Source organism: Pan troglodytes, chromosome 20, assembly GCF_028858775.2.
Source record: "Pan troglodytes isolate AG18354 chromosome 20, NHGRI_mPanTro3-v2.0_pri, whole genome shotgun sequence".
Lineage (NCBI taxonomy): Eukaryota > Metazoa > Chordata > Mammalia > Primates > Hominidae > Pan > Pan troglodytes.
The window spans coordinates 36,401,470-36,412,829 of NC_072418.2; the positions used below are offsets into that span (position 1 = coordinate 36,401,470).

At 56.9% G+C, this 11,360-nt stretch overlaps 1 protein-coding gene across 1 annotated transcript; it reads right to left on the reverse strand.

Annotated features, from left to right (window-relative positions):
* Positions 1-705: 705 nt before the first annotated feature.
* CEBPA (CCAAT enhancer binding protein alpha) lies at positions 706-3,388 on the reverse strand. The gene has a single exon (XM_016935627.3). The coding sequence runs from the start codon at positions 3,196-3,198 to the stop codon at positions 2,110-2,112; it is 1,089 nt and encodes a 362-aa protein (XP_016791116.1). The 5' UTR covers positions 3,199-3,388; the 3' UTR covers positions 706-2,109.
* Positions 3,389-11,360: the final 7,972 nt, after the last annotated feature.

Below are 11,360 nucleotides of genomic sequence, written 5' to 3' on the forward strand. Positions count from 1 at the left end.
CAGTGGGGAGTGTGGATGCTGGGTGGGTTCTTGAACAGCCAGTGTGTGGGGCAGGACCAGACCCCTGTTGCAGGCCTGCCTCAGCCCCCTTTCTTGTGAGGGCTGGGGCTGGGCAGGTGTGGAGGGCTGGATGGAGGGCTCTCTCTTCAGGCTGCCTTCGGGCCTCGCAGGGGGAGGGTGTAGCCACATGGTCTAGGGAAAGAGGAGAGGGTTGGAGGGTCCTACCACTGGAGGCCTCTTCCTGCTGGCCGAGGGTCCTGCTGGAATCTGGAGCTGCGGTGTGTGTGAGTGGCCGGGGCTGCAGCTGTAGGTGATTTGCAAGGAAGTCTGCACAAAGGGCTCCTTGAGCCTAGGGCTGCTTAGCCAGGCCTGCCCCTCAGGCAGAGGACTCCCTCTCCTCCTCCCAGGGGCAGATAAGAAGCCTCGCCAAGGCCTCAGCCCAGTAACCCCTTCAGCCCCCTCCCCTGACCCCAAGAGACTGCCTTCAGGCTCTGGACATACTCCGTTTGGAGCCTTGTCCTCTGCTATTTGTCTTGCCTGGGGGAAGTAAGTCACCCCCTTAGGGTAAGAGGGGCTCAGGATGGATGGAGAGCTCATGAAAGTCAGGATTGCCGCCAGGGAAAATGCTGTATTATTTACAAATGTGACCTGGCCCACAGACAACCTTGGAAGTAGCTTCTTTCTGGTTTTAAAAAGACACCGACATTGACTTTGATATGTTTATATTATAGATATAATACATAAAACATCTAGAGTGAGACTCTACGTTCTCCCCAAAAGAAGAGAACCAAGCCGTCCTTCCCTGCTCCCAGCCCCAGTGATGCGTTGGCGGGAGGCCACCTCCCTTCCCGACCAGGAGCCAGGGCCTCTGGGGGACAAGCCTTGTGGGCAGCCCAGGCCGGAGGGGCTGGGGAAAGCTGAGGGCAAAGGAGAACCCCCCTCACCTCATTGGTCCCCCAGGATCAAAAGTAATCCCAAAACCAAAAGGAAAGAGAGTCTCAGACCCTTCCCCCAGCTGCCGACGGAGAGTCTCATTTTGGCAAGTATCCGAGCAAAACCAAAACAAAACAAAAACCAAATAAAATGGTGGTTTAGCAGAGACGCGCACATTCACATTGCACAAGGCACTGCTGGGGCACAGAGGCCAGATACAAGTGTTGATATCGGCTGATAAAGCAAAATATTTGGAAAGCTTGTCATAACTCCGGTCCCTCTGGGATGGACTGATCGTGCTTCGTGTTCCTAGGCAATGCTGAAGGCATACAGTACAAACAAGGCTGAGGGTCCCAGTGGCCCTTCACCCCCCATGCCCGCCCCACAGCCAGATCTCTAGGTCTCCCGCTCCCACCAGGGGTATACATCCTCAGAGCTGACCCACGACCTAGCTTTCTGGTCTGACTCGGGGTGGGGGCTCCCACTGGTCACCTGGTGACCCCCATCGCAGTGAGTTCCGCCCCAAGGGGAAGCCCAGCCTATAGCAGGCTGGGGTGGGGTGTGTGCGGAGGGAGGTGGGAGAGGCGTGGAACTAGAGACCCTCCACCTTCATGTAGAACTAGGGGAACAACCTTAGGTTCCAAGCCCCAAGTCCCTATGTTTCCACCCCTTTCTAAGGACAGGCGTGGAGGAGCGGCTGGGACTGGCGGGCTTGTCGGGATCTCAGCTCCCTGAGCCCTCCTCCTGCCACGGGCCTGCTCCCCTCCTTCTCTCATGGGGGTCTGCTGTAGCCTCGGGAAGGAGGCAGGAAACCTCCAAATAAAATGACAAGGCACGATTTGCTCCCCCTACTCAGTAGGCATTGGAGCGGTGAGTTTGCATTTCCAAGGCACAAGGTTATCCTAAATACTAGAGTTGCCGGGCTCCCAGCTCAGCCCCAAGAATTCTCCCCTCCTCGCAGGGAGAAGCCACCGCCTGGCCCCCTCATCTTAGACGCACCAAGTCCGGCGCAGAGGAAGGGAGGGGACACGCGGAGCAGGCCAGGCTTTCAGGAGGCACCGGAATCTCCTAGTCCTGGCTCGCACGGCTCGGGCAAGCCTCGAGATCCGGCGACCCCAAACCACTCCCTGGGTCCCCGCCGGAGGCTGGCCCAGGGCAGTCCCACAGCCGCGCGCCTCACGCGCAGTTGCCCATGGCCTTGACCAAGGAGCTCTCTGGCAGCTGGCGGAAGATGCCCCGCAGCGTGTCCAGTTCGCGGCTCAGCTGTTCCACCCGCTTGCGCAGGCGGTCATTGTCACTGGTCAGCTCCAGCACCTTCTGCTGCGTCTCCACGTTGCGCTGCTTGGCCTTGTCGCGGCTCTTGCGCACCGCGATGTTGTTGCGCTCGCGCCGCACCCGGTACTCGTTGCTGTTCTTGTCCACCGACTTCTTGGCCTTGCCCGCGCCGCTGCCGCCACTCGCGCGGAGGTCGGGGTGCGCGGCGCCCAGCCCCTTGAGCGCGCTGCCAGGGCCCGGCAGGCCGGCGGCACCGAGCGCGGGCGCGGGGTGCGGGCTGGGCACGGGCGTGGGCGGCGGCGTGGGGTGACCGGGCTGCAGGTGCATGGTGGTCTGGCCGCAGTGCGCGATCTGGAACTGCAGGTGCGGGGCGGCCAGGTGCGCGGGCGGCGGGTGCGGGTGCGGGTGCGGGTGCGAGGGCGGCGGCGGCGGCGGCGGCTGGTAAGGGAAGAGGCCGGCCAGCGCCAGCTGCTTGGCTTCATCCTCCTCGCGGGGCTCCTGCTTGATCACCAGCGGCCGCAGCGCCGGCGCCCCGACGCGCTCGTACAGGGGCTCCAGCCTGCCGTCCAGGTAGCCGGCGGCCGCGCAGCCGTAGCCGGGCGGGGGCCCGTGCGCTCCCCCGGGCATGACGGCGCCGCCGGGGCCCGCGGGCGCGCCCGGGTAGTCAAAGTCGCCGCCGCCGCCGCCGCCGCCGCCCGTGGGGCCCACGGCCGCCTTGGCCTTCTCCTGCTGCCGGCTGTGCTGGAACAGGTCGGCCAGGAACTCGTCGTTGAAGGCGGCCGGGTCGATGTAGGCGCTGATGTCGATGGACGTCTCGTGCTCGCAGATGCCGCCCAGCGGCTCCGGGGCGGCAGGTGGGGCGGGAGGCTGCGCGGGGCCCGCGCCCCGGGGAAAGCCGAAGGCGGCGCTGCTGGGCGCGTGCGGGGGGCTCTGCAGGTGGCTGCTCATCGGGGGCCGCGGCTCCGCCTCGTAGAAGTCGGCCGACTCCATGGGGGAGTTAGAGTTCTCCCGGCATGGCGAGCCTCGGCGGCCTCCAGCCTGCGCGGGGCGTTGCCGCCGCCCACCCGGAGACCCTGCTCGCCCGCGCCCGCGCACCTCCGGGTCGCGAATGGCCCGGCCCGCGCCGGCCCAGCTTTTATACCCGGCAGGCCGCGTCGCCCCCTAGAGTCCGAGGCGGCCTCTGTCCCCGGGCTGCGGCGGCGCGGCGCCTGCTGGGTCCTAGCGCGCGGCCGGCATGGAGCGGCGAACCAGCGCGGCCCAGCACCGCGCTCCCCAGGCAGGCCGCGGCGCAACGCCCACCGCCTCCAGCGCGCCCAGCAGAGCCGCGGCTCTCGCTCCAAGCTCCGCCCCCGGCCCGGCTGTCGCCCCCGCGCCCACGTGGTCGGTAGCGGGGGCCCCATCCTCCTGCCTCCCCTAGGCGCCCGTATCCAGCCACGGCCGGGAGCCCAGGAGTATCCCGAGGTTGCACGGGGTAGGGGTGGGGGGCGGAGGGCGAGTCTTGGTCTTGAGCTGCTGGGGCGCGGATTCGCTTTCAAAGCCAGAACCAGGCCTGTCCGGGACCCGCGTCCCGGGGAGGCTGCAGCGCAGAGCAGCAGGGCTGGGGCCGGTGGGGGGCCGTTTAGGACGCGCGGAGAGGCCCTGAGCGCGGTGGCTCTGCGTCTCCTAGCTCTGATCTCCAGGCTACCCCTGTGATTCCGCGCAGAGGTACCTCTCGGAGGACGCCGGGGTCCCATGGGCGGCGCCGCGCAGGGCGCTAGGACCCCGCGGGGAGCGGAGGCGGCCTCGGCCCGGGAGCCTGGAGGACCTGGCCGGTCGATCCGCCCGGGCTGGAAAACTTTCTTTATAATTACTTCTCCAGGTCGGAGCGCGCGGCTTGCTAGGCGCGCGGGGCCGGCGCTGTTACCCGGCGTGGAGTCGTCGATTTTTTTTCCTGCGGGACCGCGGGGCCCCCCAGACTAGCGGAGCTGGACGCCGGGGCGAGCACGGGGAGGGGCGCACCGAGGGAGGAGACAACTTAACTCTGGGGCCGGGATTCCGAGGCGGGGGCCGCAGCCCTCGAGGCCCGAAGCCACCGCTTCCTCCCCCGCCTCCCCATTCAGGTGGGCGCCAACGGCGGGAGCGAGGGTGTCCAGGCCGCCGGGCTGCCAGGTCCGAGCACCCACAGGGAGAACTCTGCCCAGTGGTTCGCCGGGCGCTGTAGTCCCCGGGATCCTAGGGACCGAGGCGGCCAGGCCCTGGGGCCCCTTGAGTGCGGCAGCTAATGCTCTCACCGCGGCGGGGGAAGGAGCTTGCCACCGAGACCCCCAGCCACGTGCGTCCCTCGCATTCTTTACCGGGGCCGGGGTGGCGGCTACGGACCGTCAGCTGGGCCCAGATGGGGTCTTGGGAGCCCTCAAGTGTCTCCTGTCCTTGCCCGCTCCGCCCCTCGCCACTGGCGCTGAGGCCTGACGCCGCCTGGGTCCCGGCTAGAGGCGCGCTTGCCTACAGGTGAGGGAAGACCCCGTTCACCGACAGTGGCCTTAGGCCTGGCAAGGCGCCACGACCCGCCCAGGAGCCCCGGAGGGGGCGCAGCTAAAAACACCGCTGGAGAGCCCCGAGCTTCCACGACGATCGCAGTAAAGAAGCAGTTTCATCTGGGCAACGCACACTGCGCTTTAATCAAGTTCCTATTCAACATAGTCCCAGTGATTAATAGCCCAACTGCTTCGTTTTCGGTCCAGAGCTCATAAACAAGATATTTTTAGCTTGACGCTTTTGGACGGGAGGGAGTGAAAACCAGATACGTTAAATAAATATCCCGATGTGAGCCGAAGAGCTGCTTGCTGAGCCAAATGCAGGACCCATTCATATAGCATTCACCTGTGGAGGGAGACCTGGACGGAAATCAAAAAACACCAAGAGCGATTTGCATTTTTTTCTGCGGTGCTAAAACTAATGGCTTTTCCTACCTAGGAACAAAGAAACGCCACTGTACATGCACGGTTCCCGGCCTGTGGAGTTGTGGGCGGAAGGCGATGTCTGGCCTTTTTTGCACAGCTGCTGTTGCCTGCCCAGAGATCGGGAACTCTGCCCCGTAGGACTGGAAGAAACCTCAGTAATGGGAATAAGACTTTGTCCAATAGGGGGCTGATGAATGTGTGGGGGCGACAATGGCAAGGAGTGGGACTCCCGGCCTGGGGTTCGCCAACCCCAGGGGCCACAGGTCCTCCTACAATTGAACCAGAATTCACCCACCTGGGCCTGCCCTGTGCAGGGTGCCGAGAGCCCAGGGATGCATGAGAGGGTGGCTCCTGCCTCTGGGAACTGGGACAGTGGGAGAGACGGATAAGTTGTCACACAGAGGCTGCTGGGAGGAAGGAGGAGACCGAAGGAGTAGGGGATGGGACTTCATTCATTCATCAAATGCACACGAGGCACAAATGGGAATCAAGGGTGGATGTGCTGTGATGAAGAGAAGTCCTGCCCTGAACAAGGTGGCGCTGTGGAGGAGGCAGAGATCAGATTTGTCTGCGGAGGTGTTATGGACTGAACTGTGTCCCTGCCCCAAATTCCTATGTTGAAGGCCTAACCCCCATGTGACTGTATTTGGAGATAAGGCTTTTAGGAAGTCATTAAAGTGAGATGATGTCATATGGGTAGGGTCCTAATTTGATAGGATTGGTGGCCTCATCAGAAGAACAATGTCATGGGCACTCACAGAAAGGAGGTGGCCGTCTGCAAGCAGGGAAGAGGCCCCTCACCAGAACCTGAGGGTGCTGGCAGCTTGGCCTCGGCCTTGGGCATCCAGCCTCCAGAACCATGAGAAATAAATGTTTATGGTAGGTCTATGATGGCAGCCTGCTTGGACTGAACCGGCGGTGAGACAGGGCTTCATGCAGGAGCAGACCTTTGAGCTGGGCCTTGAAAGTTGAGCAGGAATTTGCTGGAAGGATAAGGGAGGAAGGCTCTTCTAGGAGGAGGGAATGGTAAGTGCAAAGGTGGACAGCCCGCCAGTGCATGTGTTCTGGTAACAAAGAACGAGATGTTTGGCCGGCTGGAGAGTGGGGTGAGGGAGGGTGGGGCCTAGATAAGGCTGGATCCGCAGACGGGACTGGGCTGATGGCCAAGGCCACTGCAGGTGAAGGGGGAACCCTTATCTCCCAGGCTTTTGACCTCCAGATTTTAGCAGGGGAGCTTCGTTGTCGGATTTGGGTTCCTGAGAATCTACTCTGGCCAAGACGGAGAGGGGGTGTTGACCAGATGGGAAAGGATGGAGACTTGTATTGCCCCAGTAATGAGCAGGCAGGGTAGATTAGAACAAGATGTCAGGACTTGGGGGCTGAATGCCAGGCTTCTGGCTGGGATTACCACCCCCTGACACATATAATGCCCAGGAAATTGGAGGCCCCTCTCCAAGCCCCCAGGAGGCCACTGGGGACTCATTCCAGGATACTCACCTGCCTGCTTTGTGGTTTTGGAGGGGAAGACCTTGGAGCAGTTGCTAAGATCCATCTACCATGTTCTGGTTTTTCCTTGGAAGCCTAAAAGTGTACCTTGGGATGAGGAGGAAATGGTTTTGAGGGCAAGTGGTAGGTCTCTGGCTAGGCCCGGCGGGGTTCTCAGAGGACAGGGGGTGTCTAGGGCCCTAGATAGAAGTGTCCTGCCCAAGCCCTAAAGCAGGAAATTAGCTGGGGAGTTGGGGTGAGACCCTGGGGTCGATGGAGGCACTTTCCATGGGAGAGTCCCACAGGGTAAGGGAGAGGGGGCTGATGTCTGACAGTCTCATAGACAGTTGGCTTGTGGCTGGAGAAATGGGAGCAAAGGAGAAATCACCTTTGATTGGGAGAAGTGGCTCTGGCTCGTGTGCAACTGAGACAAAGCCAGTCATAAGAGCAGCTTGTAAATTCTTCTGTGACCACCTTTAAGGTCCTTCTTCCTGAGGCTGTGGATGGGGGTGTACACAGGCCCAGTGTGGGGGGTTGAGCGTGAGTCCCCGGGAAACGGTGGTCCTGAGTTTTGGATGCTCCAAGATGAAGCCTGATTCTGGAGTGAATCGCAGCACTAACCATTTTGAGAAGACAAACAGAGCCCTAGAAATGTTTTATTTTACTTTGGTTTAACCTTCCTAATGCAAGGCCCACGAGAGAATTAGTACGTAAGTTTGGAAATCAATCAAATTCTGAAGAGCAAAAACGGAACTAACCCTTCTGATGTAGTTTTCTGACTTTATCTGAAGCTGAAATGTGTGTGTAAGATTGGTCGCTCCAAACAGGACCAATTCAGATAAGATAAAAGTCCAGAACTATGATTTCAGGCTCAGCTGAGCTCTGGCTAGGGGCACAAGTATCTAATATGGTATAGCTAATAATGTCTCAGTCATTCAATAAGATACTCTCAAAGGCCTTCCTCCAACTAGACAAACAAAACAAAATAAAAACACTAGTTACTTTTTGTTACAAATGGATTCACAAACGAGTTTTATACTGATTCATTTTAGGCTTTAGATCTTGACATGTAAAGCATATGAACTCAACACATAATCAACCCAAAGTCCAGTGTTTTTTTTTCTTTCTTCTTTTTTTTTTCGAGACAGGGTCTCACTCTGTTGCCCAGGCTGGAGAGCAGTGGTTGGATCTCAGCTCAATGCAACCTCCGCCTCCCAGGCTCAAGTGATCCTCCCACATCGGCCTCCTGGGTAGCTGGGACTACAGGCATGCACCACCATGCCTGGCTAATTTTTTGTATAGATGGGGTTTCACCACGCAGCCCAGGCTGGTCTCGAACTCCTGAGCTCAAGTGATCCTCCCACCTCGGCTTTCCAAAGTGCTGGGATTTACAGGTGTAAGCCACTGTGTCCGGCCTAGTGTTTTTTATCCACAGGCGCCCAGCTCTACCCATGAGATTACTTATCCTGTCTCCCCAGGAGGCAGGTGGTGTAGGGAGCTGCTGGGAGGATTAGGGAGAATGTTGTGCCAAGGCCAGTTCCTGGCATGCAGGACACACTTGCTCAGTAAATAAGAGCTTGGCATACGCTTCCCTACTCTCCTTGTCTCTCCATAAGTGCACTTTTGAGGTTCTAGTTTCCCCCAAAACTTTGAATATTAAGCAACTCATTTCTTTTTTTCTTTTTCTTTTCTTTTCCCTTCCTTCCCTCCCTCCCTCCCTCCCTCCCTTCTTTCTTTTCTTTCTTTCTTTCTTTCCTTCCTTCCTTCCTTCCTTCCTTCCTTCCTTCCTTCCTTCCTTCCTTCCTTCCTTCCTTTCCTTCCTTCCTTCCTTTCCTTCCTTCCTTCCTTCCTTCCTTCCTTCCTTCTTTTTTTTCTTTCTGACACGGGGTCTTGCTGTGTCACCCAGGCTACAGTACAGTCATGCAATCTCAGATCACTGCAACCTCTGTCTCCCAGGTTCAAGCGATTCTCCAACCTCCGCCTCTGGAGTAGCTGGGACTACAGGCATGCACCACCATGCTCAGCTAACTTTTGTATTTTTAGTAGAGACAGGGTTTCACCATGTTGGCCAGGCTGGTCTCAAACTCCTGACCTCAGGTGATCTGCCTGCCTCGGCCTCCCAAAGTGCTGGGATTACAGGTGTGAGCCACCACACCAGGCCTAAGCAACTCATTTCAACACATAGTTATGGAATATTCTGGCAGTGTATTAGGCTGAGGTTCTCTGTGTGTTCTGCGGAAAAGTACCTAGAAGGCATGGTACTCTATGCAGAACATTCCAAGGCATAACAAATTCTGTCTTCATAAGGTAGAGATCATTTAACCATTAGGAAGTGTAACTATATTGTATGTATACCACATAAAATCACAACCATAAGTACTCAAGTCTATAACGAGTCCATACTGTCAAATTCACAAAAATCAGCGGTTTCCAGTTTTCTCTCTCTCTCTCTCTGTCCTGTCTTTTTTTATTTTTTTTTGAGATGGACTCTTCCTCTGTCACCCAGGCTGGAGTGCAGTGGCATGATCTCGGCTCACTGCAACCTCTGCCTCCCCGGTTCAAGCAATTCTCCTGCCTCAGCCTTTCAAGTAGCTGAGATTACAGGTGAGTGCCACCATGCCTGGCTAATTTTTGTATTTTTAGTAGAGACGGGGTTTCACCATGTTGGCCAGGCTGGTCTTGAACTCCTGACCTCAGGTGATTCACCGGCCTCAGCCTCCCAAAGTGCTGGGATTACAGGCATGAGCCACCGTGCCCAACCTCCAGTTTTTTCTTAATATTCATCTACTATACCATGTGTGTGATTTCTTTTGTCATTTTTCATGTTTATAATATAGTTAGGCTTTGTGTCCCTGCCTAAATGTCATCTTGAATTATAATCCCTGTATTCCCCACAATCCCCATGTGTCAAGGGAGAGACCAGGTAGAGGTAATTGATTCATGGGGGCAGTTTCCCCCCCACGTTGTTCTCATGATAGTGAGTTCTCATGAGATCTCATGGTTTCATAAGGGGCTCTTCCCTCTTCTCTCAGCACTTCTCCTTCCTGCCGCCTTGTGAAGAAGGTGCCTTTCTTCCCCTTCATCTTCTGCCATGATTGTAAGTTTCCTGAGGCCTCCGCAGCCATGCTGAACTGTGAGTCAATTAAGCCTCTTTTCTTAAATTACCCAGTCTCAGGCAGTTCTTTACAGCAGTATGAGAAAGGACTAATACAGTTTGTTGATTTTATTTGCTTGCAACTGCTAGCAGGTAAGCAGTAGCTGGCACCAAACATTCTAGAAAAAGAAAATTGAGTCAAAATTTAAAAATCAGGGCTGGGCACACTAGTTCATGCCTGTAATGGCAGCACTTTGGGAGGCCAAAGTGGGAGGATGTCTGGAGGCCAGGAATTTGAGACCAGCCCGAGCAACATAGTGAGACCCCGTCTATAAAAAAAATGAAAAAAATTAGCTGGGCATGGTGATGTGAGCCTGTAGTCCCAGCTACTCGGGAGGCTGAGGCAGGAGAATTGCTTGAACCTTGGCGTTTGAGGCTGAGGTGAGCTATGATGGCACCACTGCACTCCATCCTGGGTGATAAAGCAAGATCCTGTCTCTAAGAAAATAATTTAAAAAAAATTAAACATTCAGAAAATTCTATCTAGTAATTTTGTTGAGCAAATTGGGAAAAGCCCTTCATTCTATTTTGGTGGAAAACTTCTTTGGTAAATGATGGGTCCCCAAACTCTGCATCTAGCATTTGGGGAGCACTGCAGAAGGCAAGCATTGGATGTGGCAGGTCGCCCATGCTTCTGTGAGATCCGAGACAAGAGTACAAATGGCAGCCCCCATAGCATCTGTTTAAATATGAAAAGTTACCAATCAAACTGAGAAACTGTTAGAGAAAATATGTTCTACCTTCTTGTCTTAACACATACATCTTTATCATGTCCTAGAAGACCGGATAGAATCTGGTTTGGGAACATGGTGGTGTGGGGATACCCAGCCATACCAATTCTCTTCCCATCCCATCCTCTATGCCATTCCCCGCCAGAAAGGTCCTGAGTCAGGGGTGTGGATTCCCAACACAGGGCACAAATGCCGCCTGTGCCCCTTGAAAAATGCCACACCTTCTTCCTTCCCACATCCTGGGGCTTGGGGGCCTGGTGAAGAGGACCACGCAGGTCCAGGCAGCTGGCCCTGGGCTGCTAGGGCAGGAAACTCCTTCGCCCGTGGGCAGGAGCAGCCAGAGCGGGACTAGCGGGCGCCCTCTCCTGTGAGGGTCCAGCACGGGGGCCCTCCTGCCTGAGTCTAAGGGTGGGACTAGGCCGGCACTCACAGGGCAAGCAGGAGAGCAGGGACCCCGCTGGTCCTCGCCTTGTCTGGGGGCCCCTGGCCCTGCTTGTGTAGGAGGACATGACAGTTGGCAATAATTCCACACCTGTGTCCCCAGTTCTTCCCTTCCCTCCACCTCACCATGCACATCCTGCTTCCAGCCCCGGGGCTTTCTCACCTGGACCACTGCACCAGCCTCTGACTGGCCTCCCTGTGGCTTTCCCTGCTGCCATGCCCCCCACTCTCTCCACAAAGTAGCCTGAGTTATCCCTTAAACATGCACTCAGCCTGTAATCCCAGTGCTTTGGGAGGCTGAGGTAGGAGGATCACTCGGGGCCACGAGTTGGAGACCAGCCTTGGCAACATAGCAAGACCTCCCTCTCTACAAAAAAAAGTTTTTTTAAAAAAACAAAGCGA